This window comes from Centrocercus urophasianus, unplaced genomic scaffold, assembly GCF_019232065.1.
Source record: "Centrocercus urophasianus isolate 14NV4802_14NV808 unplaced genomic scaffold, USGS_Curo_1.0 seq_14, whole genome shotgun sequence".
NCBI lineage: Eukaryota > Metazoa > Chordata > Aves > Galliformes > Phasianidae > Centrocercus > Centrocercus urophasianus.
Genome location: NW_024884586.1, coordinates 21,548,284 through 21,565,751, shown reverse-complemented (window position 1 = coordinate 21,565,751; position 17,468 = coordinate 21,548,284). Strand labels below are relative to the sequence as shown.

The 17,468-nt window shown below is 40.9% G+C and overlaps 1 protein-coding gene across 3 annotated transcripts in view; it reads right to left on the bottom strand.

The window, feature by feature from the left end:
• Nucleotides 1–1,511: 1,511 nt before the first annotated feature.
• Nucleotides 1,512–17,468, bottom strand: part of LOC122157843 (serine/arginine-rich splicing factor 5-like) — a 16,483-nt gene continuing 526 nt past the window's right edge. Inside the window, exons 2-9 of one of the 3 annotated variants that reach the window (XM_042814024.1) lie at nucleotides 16,885–17,008; nucleotides 15,392–15,530; nucleotides 11,988–12,058; nucleotides 10,761–10,844; nucleotides 8,681–8,753; nucleotides 4,871–4,944; nucleotides 4,016–4,126; nucleotides 1,512–3,047 (exon numbers count right to left, since the gene is read on the bottom strand). In XM_042814024.1, the coding sequence (XP_042669958.1) occupies nucleotides 2,750–3,047; nucleotides 4,016–4,126; nucleotides 4,871–4,944; nucleotides 8,681–8,753; nucleotides 10,761–10,844; nucleotides 11,988–12,058; nucleotides 15,392–15,517 (837 nt within the window). In that variant the 5' untranslated portion in view covers nucleotides 15,518–15,530; nucleotides 16,885–17,008 and the 3' untranslated portion in view covers nucleotides 1,512–2,749. Of the gene's footprint in view, nucleotides 3,048–4,015; nucleotides 4,127–4,870; nucleotides 4,945–8,680; nucleotides 8,754–10,760; nucleotides 10,845–11,987; nucleotides 12,059–15,391; nucleotides 15,531–16,618; nucleotides 16,864–16,884; nucleotides 17,009–17,468 lie in introns of those variants that run through there. The other 2 variants (XM_042814022.1, XM_042814023.1) reach the window with 2 other exon arrangements.

Below are 17,468 nucleotides of genomic sequence, written 5' to 3'. Positions count from 1 at the left end.
ACGCCCAGCTATGACTGGATTTACAGGGCTACAAGCAGCTTCTAGGAAACTCATGGGTAAGAATGAAGAGTAGCATCTTGAAAAGAGCTGGAGAATTTAGGGAAACGCACATTATATAACCCTTAAGAGGTAGGAAAGGATGGCAAGCATACTTAATGAAGATGTCTGGTAACCTATTTTGTGCATTTCTCCTCACTCTGAACCACACTTCTATTTCACATCAGTTTTCATATGAACATTTTCTCTTCTGAGAGGAACCAAAGCCCTTCCATGCCCATCCCATGACTCCACAAGCAGTGGTCGCAAGTTCAGCCACCAGATGGCACAAGTCAGATGAACCAGTTCAATGAGGAATTCTGGCCTTTGCTGCAGGCACATTCCCAGCCTGCTCCTGCCATCTTGCTTTTCAACTACAGGTCAACATCCTCAATAACCACCATTTGCTTTGCTTTTCTAACCTGCAAACTGCTATCACCTCAACCACACAACTTAAAACAAGTTTAAAAAGCAGAAGACTTTTATTAGTATATATAGCAATTCAAATCTATGGATAGACTGGGCTTTAGGTTCAGAAATAAGATGCATTTCTGGCTGCAAGCACAACAAAAATTATTAACTTGTGTATAACCTCAAAGTATATGAGGTGGGGGAGGGGTTAGAAGGAGATAGGGGCATTATTTGGTCTACATTCACCTTAATTATTGCCACTGCTGAGAGAATCAAGAGAACATTATGGAACAGGACTGATGATGTACAACAAGGAATAAAAAATGAATAGCAACATTCACAGACTCTATTTAAACTACATGCAAGGTAACCACAAGCACTCAAGATCTCCAGTACTGTGCTTGCCAATCTCAAAGGTGCTAGGCTGGGCAGTGGACATTCTGGAAGGTTTTTGGTAAGGTCACAAACTTAACAAAGCAAGCAACACAGACACTTAGAGACAACGGAGCACATCCCAGCTTTCCCAACTGTGACGCAACGTGAAATTCCTTCACAAAGTAATTCCTATTTGTTCATTCCGTGTTTTCTGAAGCGTTAATTTATTTGGATAACAGCATGCCAAACATGCAAACATGATGAGCAATAGCTTGCTACAGTAAAAGTATCTGTCTGGAAGCCTTAGATAAAGAAACGTAGCATAGGTAATCAAAGAATTCCTGGATTTGTATTTCAAATATTCCAAATGGTTTTACTTACAGGAAAATCCCAGTATCTTTTGCACGTTTGGCTGTTGGTCCTTCGGTTGAATGGGTGGACAAAATCAACCACACAAACATATCTACAAGGACAGCAGAGATACTATTATTTCATTGATTCAAACGCATTTCTGAGCCACTGAGGGCCACAACAAGAGCCCTTCCCAGTTGAAGGATCTGATCAGTTACTTGTGATAACTGGGTTCTAGGTTACATTTCATTTGTTTCTGTAAGGATACACCCTCAAATAAGTTTCCTTATGATCAGGTCCCCAAGACTGCTACCAAGTAACATTGCTACACAACAGTGTAATGTAAGCCAGAAAAAGGTTTTATTTTACTAGGATTGGTACATTTCAACACACGTAAGACTTTTGAGTTTAATTTACATGTATTTTTTCCAAAAACACTTCCCTTCTTTGACAATCCAGAAGTTAAAAAAATCTTATTCCAAATTATAAGAACAAACAGTATCTGCAGTGGAAATTTCTATTAATCAAAACAACTGTGCATTCAGGAGATTTAAAGAAATTATCCTCCTTACCCTTTAACATGATTAACTTTTGCTGTCACAGCTGACTATGCTTTACCTGGGCTTTTTTGCTGCTGTTCTTTACTAAAATAACTTTCTGTTCCATCGAGACTATTGCTAGTCATACACACAATACTCAGTATCATACTTCTCGGTATGAAAACTATGCCACTTTTATAAACATTAAAAACATGGACATGCATACTGACATTTCTGTGCAGTTTTATGGAGTCACCTGTCAAATAAGGCCTCTACATACAATATCACATACTAGTGAATTACTGGAAAATTAGTATAATGGATTTGCAATAACCCTGACACCTGGATGGGATGACTCATTTAACAGGAAAATCCAGCTTTTATTACTGGTTAGCATTGTCTTGATTCACTAGCCAAACGTACAATATTCAACTGGCCAAGGTGTATTCCTGAAAGTCTGTTGCAAACTAAGCATATTACCAAGGTCAATTAAAGCTGGAACTTAAACAGCCTCTTAAGCCAAGCAATGGGGGAAAAAAGTGAACTCTATAAACTAAATTCAGCTGGTCCATTCATACTCGCACAGAAAGTAGCCACAGAACTTTAAGGAATAAAATGTATACTTCCCGTTCCTGGACTCCGTATCAAGGACAAAAGATAACATACTATTTTGGAAGTCAAAGGCCTTGAAGGTGGAGGGGAATCTGGGGGCAGGAGAGGGCGAAAGCAGCGTATTGTCTCATCCCATTACCTCAGCATTATGTGTACGTAATATATCTATAATAGAAACGTTTACTAATAGCAGGAAAAATAAACAACAAAAAAGACTTCCCACTCCAGACTTCACTGAAAGGAGAAAGCTGACAGCCCCTCCTCACAGAGACGGCCTATTTGATGACAGGCACTTTGGCAATGTAAAAGGAGGTTACCTTTCCATCACGTTAACTCTTCCCCTCCCAGTTCTCATGTGTAATTTGTCTCAAGTCTTCAAGAAACTTGAATCAAATTAAATGTATTAATACACCTCTAAGAGCAGGTTAACTACGGCTGTGAGCAGAGCTCGACCTAGAACGAGATTTTCTTTTAGAAGAGGAGGGAGATGGGGAAGAAGCCGGCAAGCTGGAGCGGTGACTCTTCTGGGAGTAGCTCTTCTTAGGCGTACGGCTGCGAGAACGAGAGCGGGAGCGGGAGCGGGATCGAGAGCGAGACCTCGACCTGGACCTGGATCTGGACCTGGACCTGGATCTGGACCTGGACCGGCTGTATGACCTCGAAGATCCTGTAGACTTGGACTTGCTGCGAGACCTTGAGTAACTCCTCGATCGAGATCTGCTTCTAGAGAAACACGATTAAAAGCTGTAGCCTCATCTCCCACTAAGTTTAAAATACTCAACGGCCATTTCAGTTCTCAGCTGCTTTGTACACACAGCGCTTCCAGCTGAACATCTGAACACTTCGCACTGCATTCAGTTACTTCACAGAACAGCAAAGTTTCTGTTATGTTCTGAAAAACAGTATCTTCTCAGTCCAAGGACAGCAGAAACTGCTAGTCATAACATTCTCTGATACCCTGACAAAACAGAACTGCCTAATGAAAGGTGCCTGCCTTCCTCCCTTTCTACCCTCCTACTCTCTTCCCTCCTGTTCTCCTGGAGCAGACAAACAAGTTTGAGCCATTTATCGACAAAAGTAAAGAAACAAAAATTCCTATATGTGGTATTTATTCTTTCTAGAAACATCTATGTGAACTACTCAGTGTTTTTCCACAATACTAAAAAAGTCTCCAAAAGCACCAACACCACCACACTTTAAGGCTCAGGACTTTAGCACAATCCCTCTTTTTCATGGGGAAAAAAAAAAAAAGCTTTTATTTTTAAGAGACTTAATTAAAGAGCTACAGTTAATCTGCTTGGGTTTTTTTAAGACTAAATGGCAGAACTGTTTTAGGAATAATCCATAGAAGCTAACGTTTCCTTACATTTTCATGAAAAGAGTGCTTTTCACAACAATTTTCACAGGCCTGTGAAGCAGCTTTCTAATAAATTAAAAGGATTTTAATGCCAAAATTCATAGCTTCTGATCTTTTTATTTAAATGTTTTATTTTTTAAAATGTTATTCTTGTGTGTTCTATATAGCCTATTTTCAGCAAGTCAGTTCTTACGTAAATCTATTTACAATGCTAGGAAGTGGCTCTCTGCTGTGGTATCTAGCTTGGGGCCAAAGAATTAGATAACTAAACTTTGGCGTGAAAATAACCTGAATCCATGCCCTCAGCAGAATTTTACCTAGTCAGGCAACATACCTATGCCTCCTGTGATCCTCAATCAGTTTAATTCTGCGTCCATTCAGCTCAGTGCCATCCAATTTCTCCAGTGCACTCTTCATATCGCTGTAAGACGCAAATTCCACAACCCTGTGTACCGTAAAAAAGACAAAGTTACAAAGTTAAAAAGCAAGGAGAATAACTTTAGGCTTTTTAAAATCTGTTGATTCATAGCTTCATGTTCTTCTCTAAGCTACTTTTTAACTTGATGACAGGGAAATATAACCCTAACAGTCCTATTGACATTCATACCTTTTACATCTTCTGATACGTTACTGTAACTCTCATCTGCAGTGATGTGATAAAAATCCAAGAAGCTAATGAAACCTGCACCGACTGGAAAAACCTTCAGTTCTCCACTAAACTGCGTTTTAAAGCTGCCCAAGGAATAAAAACTTGTAAAGCCTGCCGCTCCATTTAGATTTTTAACAGCGAATAAACAGAGTCCCCTCTTTTTCCCACCTCTTTTCCTTGGTTATGTTCATTCTCACAATTCTGCCTGCTGAAACAGCTGCAAGATACTGGTTGATATTTTTGCCTCAGAATTAGTTCATAAATGATTACACATAAGCAGCCAAGACTACAAAACCCAATGGTTACGTTTCTCCCTTCTCCTTCTGTTCTGACATTGGCTCCATTCTCAAGAGATGGAGTTCAATGCTGCTTCTGACCTCCTATTTACTGACAGGTTTATTATTTTTAATTGGAGAAACTTCAGCCAGTTTAAGCCAGACTATGTAGCTAGGTTTCATTTCTTTTCGCATTACAGGAACAATGATCTTGCTTTCAACAGCTTCTGCTTTTGTATACATTTATAGACAAACATGAACTTACCCTTCATTCCTATTGTTTCTGTGTGCATCCACATAGGTGACCTCCCCTGCTTTTCTCATGACATCTTTCAAGTCCTGCAGCAAAAGTTAGCATTTCAGCCTTTAACAGGACACAGAAGTCAGCTAGCAACAGATAAATATCCTCTTAGAACTTTCTCCTCGTAAACCGCATAATGCTTTACTTTCTCTCTACATATACTAGCAAAATCAGTTTCTGAAGCTCAGTCTAGGTAACAGAAGCTATATACTGAAAGAATCTCTCACTCACAACTACGCAGAATAAAATACTGCTTTTAAAATAGTCCTGCATCACAGAAAGAGCTGCTATGGGAATAGTGCAATATTTGAAACACTAACATATACATTGTATCAGAACTACACCTGACAGGAAGCAACACAGCATTAAATGCAAGTTTTCACTCCGAGGACAAATGGCCCAGTTGAGTGAATTTCAATACGCTTAGACAAATTCATTCTATATGCTCTCCTCCCCCAACTTCACAATAAAATTAAATGCAAATAAGTTTAACTGGTCTACAAATAATAACTTTACAAGAGGATTCCTTTCCTTGATATCACTAGAATATTCCACCACGCTACAGTGCCATGTCAAGGACACCCTTGCACTTAACAGAGGCTGAACTTGCAGGCACCACGACATTGCTTGCTCCAGAGCAGCATAAAGCACAAAAATAAAAGGTCACTACAAATCTAAACATTTGTGTAACTCAAAACAGCACCGTTGCCAAACTGTATCTGGTATTTGACAGCCCCGGACTACTTACCGCAGCTCGCCACAAGTGGCAGATGATATAAAGTACCTTAAGCAAAGAGTTGTCTGTCCATTACCTAGCTGGCCAAGAGGAACTCTTACATGAGAAAGGCAGACTGATGGCTCATAGCAATATGCTTCACGGAGGTACCAGAGGCCCTGAAAGCACTGGACATAGTCTCCAGAAGTGGCTAAAGAACCCGAGGATGATCTGTGCTAGCCAATCGAGATCAAACCCAGGCAAACCAAGATCTAGATCGCCAAAAAACAGGAGTGTCACAGGAACCAAAAGGAAAATTCAGAACAGGCCAAACCCTAATTTCAGTCACTGAAAACCCCCAAATCTTTGCTTCTTTCTCCTCCACACAAGAAAAATGAGGGTTAACCAAATCAAGGTTGTTAGAAGAGGTTCAAAACACACTTGGTTAGAAATATGCTTGAAGAAGAAAAGACTAGAAAACAAAAAGCCAAGAAAAACTTTAGAATATTTCCCACAGGATATAGGAAGGCTCAGTTTTAGCTCATTTTTTTAATTAGAATCCAATAGTTTAATTTTAAAAACCGGCACAAGCAAACTAGCAGATATTTCCCTTGTTTCACGTGTGCTTCTAACAAAGAAACTTTATTTTAATAGCAAATGAAAAGTGGACCCAAAGTAATACTCCAACCTCAGCATCTTTAGCCCAATTTAGAGGTAAGAGCAACATTTGGGCTCTGCTGAAGTCAACAAAGGTTTAACCAGACCAAGATCAGTCAATCAAGAGAAAGTTTAAAAATGTTAAACTACAGCATCACTTTCTGATTTAAAAATGTAAGTTTTTAAAAAGGGGGGCACCCTTGCCAGAGTTGACACAATATGTGGAATCCTAAAGAGCATCATCATGAATTGTCATTTGTGATAGCAACATCAATGTGATTAAGATGCCAAAATTGTTACTCAGAAGAGACTAGTGTGCAAGATCCATAGAATATCAGGTATTATGAGGGGAATATTTTAAAGTTATCTAGTTTTATTTAGCAACAACAAAAAGTAGTAATGGAATGGCCAAATTTTATCCTAAGTCTGTTGTTCTGGTTCACCTCAAACAGCACCAGAACACCCTGTTGTCCTTAGCATCAGAAGAAAATAAATGTAGGACAACCATAAATAGGAAGTGCACATATTAAAGTTACATTCTTACATAACATAGATCTAATTTTCCCAACTGCTTGAAAACAGACAGATGCAAAAAAAACTAATGAGAGCCACTGGAAAGCTCTGCACATGCAGAAACGCATTTACTAAAATAAGGAGGATTCTGACAGAACAACCTACTACGTACGAAATTACCTACTGACAAGACAGTCAGCAGTTTAGAAAAGCTGATCTGAAGCTGTTTTTTTTGTGGTGGTGTTTTGCCATTTTGTTTTTTAATATCTCAATACAGTCATTTTCAAAGGAGGCAGAAGTTCTCAAAGCACAGGGATCACCAAAGATGAAACCATGCACGTAAGTTTTAAAGCCTGGTTCCATATCGATTGCGGCTGCTAGAAGGGATTAGAAAGCAGTAAGAATGCTCCTACTGTTAATGCATTACATACTTGAATCTGCTGTGTAAGTAGCACAGCTAAAAGAAGTTAAAGGGCTACAGTCAGTAGGAAAACAGTACAGCTTCAAAGCAGAACAAGGCACATGCACTTTAGGTTCAAACGACCTCTAGGCAGGAATCAAGAAGTAAAGTCTCTTATGGTGACATATGTGTATATAAAACAGTCATTCAAACATTTAATTGAATCCTACAGAATCATTACTATGAAATCTGCATTGGGTGAGCTCCAGTCTAAAACAGTAAGTATACATAAAGCCATTATAAATATTTACAAGTAAAAGAAAGTTACAAAAGAGTTCATTTTTTTCCAAGTTATAAACTTAACAGCATTGTAGGATTTACTCTCTAACACTATTCTAGCTTACTTCTCCAGTCCCTACTATCATTTTCAAATATTGTTTTGTTTGCTTAATAGAAACTCACATGCATAATTGCACGTGAATAATAGAATACCCAGAAGTAATTTAGATTGGATTCACTTACTCATTACATCGACTCAGAAGTTGTCTTTTCAGTTATTTGGTACATACCACAACTGTACAGTTGCAAGCTTTTCAAACCTATCATGCAGAAGAACAAATCTAGTTTTGCCATTTATCTGTACCCAAGTTCTTATGGCACACATCAGCTGAGCTCCAGGCAACAAGACAGCCTCCTCATGTGGACCTCCTGCAAGACCAAGTCTTGGAGCATTCAACACTTTCTACCATGTTTGTCAGTGCCCTACTTAGGTCTGTTTACTCAGAATATAAAGGTTAATGAACAAGACTGAAATGCACTTGTCATCCACTGTATGTAAAAAGCATCTGCTTTACACTTTCTATATAGACTGCATGCTATGGAGAACAAGTGAAGAAATTGAACATGCAGTTATTCTGTCTTAAAGCCATCTAGAAAAAAAAAAAAGAACATAGCAAAAGGGAAAACAATAGAAAAGTGGCAAGAAAGCTGCAAAAGATGATGACTGAAAGGGATTATTTTTAGTATCTACAGTAAGCACACTTTGCACAGTAGCTTTCTTAAGACTTTTTTATTAATGATGCATTATGACTTCTCAATCATGCATCACACCACAAAGATATTTTGTAAAACAGGACCATAAATTTCAATCAGAACAAAGGCATGCACTTCCAGGTAGAATAATACAAAAGGATGACATGGTTTAAATAGATGCCATTCTTCAGTGATTTAGAAAAATTCTGAAGTCTTTCAAAGTTCTATCAGTTGGCAAATACAAGTAAGCACAAATAGATCCTCAACTATAAAATTTATTTACTGAACTATTTACACAGCTTTGAAACTCAAGTCTTGCTTTGAATACTGACTTTATCACTGATTTTTTTGCCTACTTTTTTATTTATAATAAATATTTATGATGGCTTTAATAAAAATTTCAGCTGAGAGCAGAAACTTTCAGGGTAGGAAAATGAAAATAAAGATGATAACTCACCTGCCAGCTGATACGGGACGAAAGGTTTTCCACTATGATCCTGTGTTCAGTACGAACAGGCGGTCCATAGCGGCTACAAGAGTTCAGAGAGAAAACAAACATCAAAGTTTCAGTGTAAGGAATTTAGAACTTCAGACATTAAATGTTCTCTTTACTTTCCTGCAAGATTTGAGTCAAGCATTTCCCTTGTAGAGGGACTGCAGATTTGATTCTCTCTAGTCAACAACATAACTAAGGGTCCGCTACAAGAACAGAAGCGCAACTAGGGGGAATAAAAAGGATTTTGATGATGAATTTTATGCAAATGCAGTCAATATAGCTGTCATTTTTCTAGATATACTGAAATATGCGCATAATAAAATGGAAGTACTTTAAAGAGAATTAGTTTAATTTGGGTAGGGATCTTCATTTGTGCTTCTAAATGCCAAGTCACTTGTGAACAGTTATTTATGCCACCACGATCTATATTCAGTGTTCTTGTGGGTAGAAATACTTACAAGGACCCTCTCAAAAACAAGAACGTGGCTTAAAAGTATTCAAACAGAAAAGAACAGCAAGACATCCGGAAATACACTGCCCTCGCAGGTCACTGTTGACCATAATCCTAGTCATTCTGAATCCAAAGGGATCTGGGAGCTATGGCAAACATACATCAGCCTTTTGATAAGTAATCCAGGACTTCTGACAATGACAGTACTTAAGAACTAAGAATGCCAACTTTAGAGCAAATTGTTCTTATCTTCTCCTCCCAAAAACCACAATCCTAAATCACGTGTATGGATTCGTACATTGAAGCACAGGCAATTTCATTTCAGGGCATATCTCAAAGTGTGCCAATTTTTTTCAGAACATCCAGATCTTCAGGGCATTTAAACACAGGTCCCAGAGTCCCAAAACTGGCAGGCTGAGTTTCATCTTTCCATTACTGCAAACCTCTTCCTGTCTGGCTCTGGCAGTCTGACACCATGAACATGACTATAGCGTCAGATGCCCACGACCTTCAATCACACTTCCTACTTTAAAAGTCCACTTTTAGCCTGGACTTCAGATCAATTATAACTCATCAAGGCTACTGCCGCTGAAGAAAACACAATCTAAATAGCATACTTGCATATGCAAATTAGATGTTCCCGACACTGGTTTGTATCTGGCTGCCTTTGAAAGAAACACAGAGGTTTTTGTCACTTACATCTTTCATATGCTACTCTGTGTAGGCCATGGTCGTGTTTATAAAGAGTAAATTACTTCATGCATATTTACTTTGGATGGGCAGACATAAAGCATGGACATGTGCAGTGCAGTTCTTCTGTGAAATCTACGTGAATGTGATGAACGTCACAAAATCCATTGTAGCATGGCAGAAGATTCACCACTGGCTCAATTCACTGAAAGTAAACACTGCCATGAATACTCCGTGTCTACTACAGGTATTCCAGATATGAGCTATACCCATTTCTCAGATTCCCCTGTTGACCAGAGGTTCTCCTTCAGCAGGGAATCTGTCCAGCCACCAAACATAGTATTTAAATGCTTCTGCATGTGCTAATTACCTTGAAACCTGGTCGTGCTTCTGAAATGCCGTTCCCTTTGTAAGTTGTACCAAAGTAAGCATTTTGATAACCATACAACTGGAAATGTGACAGCTTGGTTAGACAGTAAATACCTTGGAGAACTACTGGTTTACAATCACTCTACTTGCCTGTAAGCTCATTTTAATGACAGGAGCCTCGATAGAGCAGCTCTGGCATTTTTCTCAATTTAGTGTTTAGAGTCAGGCAACTCCACTGCAGCATTATTCCTTCACATCATTTACACAGTGGTAGGAAACAAGACCAACGCAGTGCTCACAACATGGAGAGGGAGCTTTTCCAAAGATGTGTGTGAATCTCCATTGAGCAGTTAAACCGCTTCAAAGACCGCATTCTCCTCAGCCGGAGGAAGTAATGGATCTCCAGTGTGAGCGAACATAATATCTCCTTCGTGAAGCAACACAAAGAAAACAGTGCTGGATCCCCAGCTCCAGCTATCACTACAAAATAGCACTGCAGCACACTTCTGCTTGAGGAAACAGACCACCTACCTAGATCCACTCTGCGAGTAATAACTGAACCGCTGTGCGAATCTGCCCCTTCCTCTTCTGGCTCGAGCATGCTCAATCGTGACCCTTACGATAGCAACAGAACAAACAAAAAGACAAAACAAAATGCATACTTTTAAGTATTTGACACTGACTGAAACGTTTCCTAACTGGAAGCACGTGTGAACAAACAAGAAGCGTCTTGCCCTGACGAGCAATACTTAATAATACAGTCATCAGCCTTCCTTAAAGAGGCAGAACAATAGTGTTCTCCTGCTCCATTCATCCCCCTCAGACTTCCATGAAAATGGTCATGGGTCTGTAATTTGGGTTGACTTACCAAATTTAACTGAAGCAGAGCCCAAAATTAATCATAGAATGAAAAAGATAGCAAAAAAAGAGCTACGGTGACCTAATAACTTAAAAACAGTTCCCACAATCAAAACAAAAGTTATGTAACATCAAGGGCTGCTCTGAAAGTTATGCCTCCTGTTTTATGATGTCAGCTCATGACATGAGTGGCAGATGCTGGTGGTATAGCAGCAGAGGCTGAACCTTCCCACCAATATTCCATGGCATGTTGTTGCTGTGTGACAGACGGCAGCAGAGGAGCAGTCTGACAGAATGGTGTCTGACGTGGAAGTGTGGATGAAGCAAAGGTGTGTCTGCATGAATTCCTCCATGCAGACAAAATTGCATCCACTGAAACTCATCAACGCTTGCTGAACATTTATGGAGACCAGACAGTGGATGTGAGCACAGTGAGGCAGTAGGCAGTACGTTTCAGCAGTAGTGACAGTGGGTCATCTCTGCTGATGCAGATTTTTGCAAGCATGACACACAGTTCCTCATTAAACACTGGCAAAAATACACAGCTAGTGGTAGCGATTATGCCAAAAAACAGTGTTTTGTAGCTGAGAATTTGTTCTATTAAATACTATTACTGTGCTCTTTGCATCTGCTGTAGTTTCCATGGAAACAAATAGGAGGCACTATTTTTGGAGCGACCTACATATAAATACTCTTGTCTGCCTAGCTGCCAAAGGGCAACACTCCAAATGATACGAGGATTACCATCAACTTCTTTTCTGAACCAACAGATTCAAACGAATCTCTTCAGAGAGTCATGGAAGGTGTATCCCATCTCAGAGCCACAACAAGCAGGTGTGAGCAGGAGCTAACGTGCCACATCTAGATGCTAAATACTCACGGGCAGATAGTCAAGCTTACCTTTCATCACACAACTCTTTTCCATTCAGTTCATAAATTGCATCATCAGCATCTCTGTGGTCTTCAAATTCCTACGAAAGACATGGGAATAAACAACTTTTTCCACTCAGTGTACTAGAAAATATGCTTTCTTTATAAATGTGCAACTTCTGCTGCAAAAACTTTGAACAAGGAAGTGGACTCCTAGTACATTTACAGCTGAAAGCCCAACATGTTCCCATCCACAAGCATTTCTTCTGCCTCTACCCTGCACACTTCTTTTGCCTCCCTAAGCTATTTCAGTACTGCTATTTGTGGGATCTGTGTAAAATAAATTAAAACATTTGGTTTAATACAGAAATATATTTTTATACAGAAATACGTTTTTGGGCAGAAGCAAGGGGATTTTAAGGGATATAGTTTTAAATCACAGCCCTACATGCAGGGAAGCACTATACAAAAATAACAGCTCGAGCTGATCCAATTGCAACCAAAAGCAGAAGAAATGCACACTTCCAAAACCTTCTTAAGAATCCTTACTGAACTGGCAAAGAAACAGTAAGCCAGAAATAAAGAAAAAGCCCTTCTGATTTTTTTCTAATTCAGCTCACTGATCTGGAAAAATGGTTCATGTGTAAGAAGAGTAAGAAAGATAAATCCCTCTTCAATACTGGCAATCAGCGGTGTGGATCAGCTGCGATGTGCAATTCCCTAGACTGCTGCAACGGAATTTGCTGCTTCACTTTTGGCAGCAACGCTGCTTTAGTCAGCTTGAGTAGACCCTGCCCACTATCCAGCCCGCTGCTTCTTGGCAAGGCTGTTTATACTGCTCTGCAGGAAACTAGGTCAAGAAACCTATCCAGATGAAAAACTGCACACTTGCTGCAGGGAGGGGGGGCGAAGAGATTGTTATTTTTTCAAATATATCAACTTCTCAGGTAGGTTTATCATGTGGCTGAGCAACTGTGGTAATGCCGTATGAGGACAAGAAAAGAAAGGGAAGAAAGAAAGCAATAAGAACAAAGTTGGACATGGATTGCTTAAATCAACAGAACACCACAGATGGAAAAAAAACATAAAATCACAGGACTGCAGCTCAAGAGCACTGAATAGCAGAGAAAGAGCTTCTCAAGTCAAAGAAAGCATCTGCTAACTACAAACAGCTTTTCCAGAAGGAATACTGGCTTCAGCTTTCTTCTTCGTTTTGCACTGAAATCTGCTTCATGGCACAATCCTGTAAAATGATGAAGACATTATCTTGGGAAAAATCATTTAGGCCCACCATTTAAGAACATCAGTAGTTAGCATCTACATCTCTCACTGATTTCAGCTAGTTTCTAAAACACTGAATGCCTGCAAGTCTATCTAGCTTTAAATATTAGCTTCATGGCTTGAGATTTGAAAACATTCTGTATTGAAATCTACAGAAAAAGCAAATATAATTTGTTCCAAAGAAATGATTCAGGTTAAAATATGCTTTATATTTTAACACTCAACAATGTTGAATAAGAATTGCTTTTAATATATAAAAGGTTTTATAAACGCAGATTTTTAAATAAGCAAAACAAAAGTTGAACAGCCACAGCTGGAGTATCTCAAGGCTTAATACTACTCAATGTTTTTATCAATGATCCGGATGAAGAGAACGAATGAAAAACCACTACACAGAGAGATTTTCATAGCCTGAAAGATTGTGCCAACAAGAATTGGAAGCTTTAAAAAAGGTAAAATATAAAGTAATGCACCTGGAACAGATTCATTCCAAGACACAATACAGGCAGGGATCTGAGCAGCTTGGTTATAGCTCTGCTGCAAAGGACATGGGAATCCTCACAGAGTGTAAGCTAAGTGTGAGTCAGCAGGATGGCCTCACAGCAAGGAAAACAAATCATGTCCTGGGCTGCACTAGCAGATCAAGAGATGTGTTTTTCTGCCCTACTTGGCACTTATTTGGCCACACCTGAATGCTGTGTCCAGTTTTGCTCTTTCCAGTTCAAGAAATACTTTGAAAAATTGGAGCAGGACTAGCAGAGGGCCACCAAAGCTGGTGATTTTATGAAGGAAGAAAGGTTCAGGGAGTCGTGTGCATTCAGCCCGGTGAAGAGAAAGGTCAAAGGGGGTCTAGTCGGAGTCTTTCAATACCTAAACAGTCACATGGGTGCACAGGACAAAAGGCAAAGAGCACAAGCTACACTGAGGAAAGTTTCTTTCAGTTGCAAGAAAAAAATGTTCCTCCTCATCAGAAGAATTAATATTTCTGAGAGTTATGGCACAATTATTCAATCTTATCACTGAGTTCTGAAAAGAAAATGCCACTACTGGGGATCCAGAGAAGAAAGGAAAGAAGGCTGGCTGACTCATGTACAGCAGTTGAACAGACTTCTTCCCTGAATAAGCCAACAGCCCTACCCCCAAAAAAAGAGAAGAGATACCCAGCGAAAGGCGACAGAGAAACAGCGGCACATGGAAAGGACGCGTTGAAAAATACCCCTCACACTCAGCTCTTAGAGCAGCCATCTACTGCCAGATACCAAGAGGAAAGTCGTTGACTGCCAGTAAGCAAAAAGAAATACCTCATAATGTGGTGCACTCAGGAACTGGTATGTGTAGGAGTTAAGAGGCAATATTATTCAAAGCATAAGTAGACAAAGACTGTTTCTTTTTCTTTTCCCATAGCTTCACACTAGGGAATGATCTTGGCAGAATGAATGGCATGAGAGCACGTATGTCACTGTATGAGGGCGGCATAAACCTTCCCAGCTGGAATACAGCACCAGAGAAAAGATCATTCTCAGAATATAAGAACCAGGCTGATCCACAGCCAGCTTGCAAAGATTCAGACAATAGTTTTAGGTACCCAGAGGTGGGAAAGTAAGATCCAGTAAACTGTGTGTTTCATTTAGTAGTCTGAGAGACACACACGCTTTACGGACATACACTGATGGTGAATACACCTACCTTTAGCTGAGTGACAGTTAAAACTGTGCTGCTTAAGTTCAGCAAGCAACTATTACACACTCGTAGTCTTAGCTAACTACCTTGCTTCTGTGTCAGGTCATTACTTAGAGATATGACCAAAGAAGCCAGAAGTGAAATGGAAATAGAAGTGAAGTCATAAAAACTTCTCCAGGTCAAGACTTTGTTGAGTTTTACGATGCCATAACAGATTATATATACTGTCTTCATAAGTAAGGGATAAAATCTAAATCCCACAGAAGAATGCATTCTGATTCGTAATGCATTTAATGCAGCTAGAACATTTCCAAGACTTTGAGCAAAACCTGGAAGAAAATAAGGAAAAAAGTAACAGAAGGAGAGAAGATTAATCACATCACCTGAAAAGCAATGTGAAGTATTTGCTCTTCCTTGACTCCAGCCTAGCAATGTTAGTGCCTCCAAGCAAGAGAAAGTAAGATATTACTTACCACAAATCCAAATCCATTTTTTAGATGGATTTCCCGTATGCGTCCATAGCCTTTGAAGAACTTCTCCACATCCCGCTCCCGAGCACGTGAGCTTAAGTGCCCAACGAAGACACGGCAGCCACTCATCTTAAGTGTGATGCTACAAAAAAAAGTCAGTGCTAGTCAGACTAACAAACTTCGAGTGATTAAGATCGCGTTTACATCTCAGAAAGCCTGGTTAAATGGCATTTGATTGTATCATCCTCTAAGTATCTGTGTTAAAAACCTGACTCTCCTCTACAGCCAGAAATGTGACAAATTCCTGTCTTGCTGACTTTCAGCAGAACCTGTACCGAACTCCCAGCTTTGTTCTCTTCAGTCATATAACTTAAAGTCCTCTGGTAACTGAATTAATGGTTTCACTAGCTGCTAGACTAGAGAGGCTTTTCCAGCAGACCATAAAGACAAACAAACAAACCCATTTCCGTAAACTCTAAGATGAATTTACAAGGCTAACAGTGGTTAAATACAAAAAATTTAAGAGCTAATAATTGGGATAGAAACACAAAAGAATGCCAAGCTCTTGCTTTCACTGAAATACTACTGCAATTAAAGTTATATTTGTGTTCAAAAGATAAACAGCAGTAATAAAATTATCTCAATTTGCACCAATCATACAATTCTGTTTTCAACAGTCTCTCAAGCTATGAAGAAGCTCTCAGTTGTGACAAGATTTCAACAATGACAAAAAGAAAGGCTATTCTGCATACTCAGATTTTGAAAACTATCTGCTGACCCAAGATGGATCATTTGAGACCTCTTGTGGAAGCCACATCGTTTGCCTTAACTGTATCATCTTTTCAGTGCAAAGGCAGCTTCAGTTCAGGACCCCAGATATGACAGCATGCATCCTTCTTGTTGTAATATTGGTTTGCTGATCCAAATAGTTAAAAATTAACTAGGAAGCACATGAACAAATTTTTTCATTTCTTGTGACTAGAAAATTTTAATTATCTGGCTCACTCAGTGAGTTTGCCGTCATACAAAACACAAAGAACATAAGCCCCAGGGAAAAGAAATACAGCTTGTATCTTAACACCGGGCTGTAGAGCAGATGGAACACCCTGCCAACACACCAGGTCAGCAACATAAGGACATTGGTTGCAGCATTTGAGGTTAGCGTGGTTCACATTCTGCACTAACGCCCATTAGGCTTCTACTGATGAAGAGCTTATTCACTTGTCTTACTGTGCCACTGGAGAACCGCCTGCGAGGAGGGCACTGGCCTTCTGCTGGGGGTAAGGCATGGCTGACTGCACCTATCCGGATCAGTCTGAAGTGTCAGGGATGCACGGCCCGTGACGACTGCTCTTCACGCCACAAGCACACCGGTCCCCTGCCGTGGCCACCCGCCCTTTGGAGTCCCCCTCGGGCTCACAGCAGCTGAGGTGGGGTCAGCTCGGTCCCTGCTGCAGCCCTCCACGCAGGGTCAAGCAGGGGAAGGCCACACTTACATAACTGCAACCGTCCGCCCGAAAGCACGGCAAGAACCGGCATCGTGGCAAGGCACTCGTTTGAGGAACAACGGGGACGTGCCCGATTAAAACGACCGCGTGACTACCGCTCGCTTCTTCAGCTCTAGAACACAACGGGCGGACGAGATGAGACTCAGAGGACGGACGGATGGGGCTGGCCGCCTAACACAGTCCCGCAGGCAGCGCTTGGCAGGTCCGTCAACACGGGGGATGGCGGCGGCCGACACCGGCACGGACACCCGCGCGTCGCAGCGCCTCACACGTCGTTCCCGGCACGACGCGCCGCGGCCGCTCACCGATGACGGCTCCCGCGATGGCACGCACCAGTGGAAAAGTACCCGGGGAGGCCGGGCCCGCGCCGGGCCGCATCCCAACGGGCCGCGTGCCGCGCAAAGAGCCCGGGACCGCGGCGCGCCCCGTGGCCGCTGGGCCTTCCCTCCCGCCTAGCGGCGCCGCCCGGCCCGTCGCCCCGCCGCCGGCTCCGCGCTCCCCTCGGCCGACCGCGATCGGCCGTCCCGCCCCACCCCGCCCGGCCGCAGGAACGCGCCGCGGGGGTCTCGCGT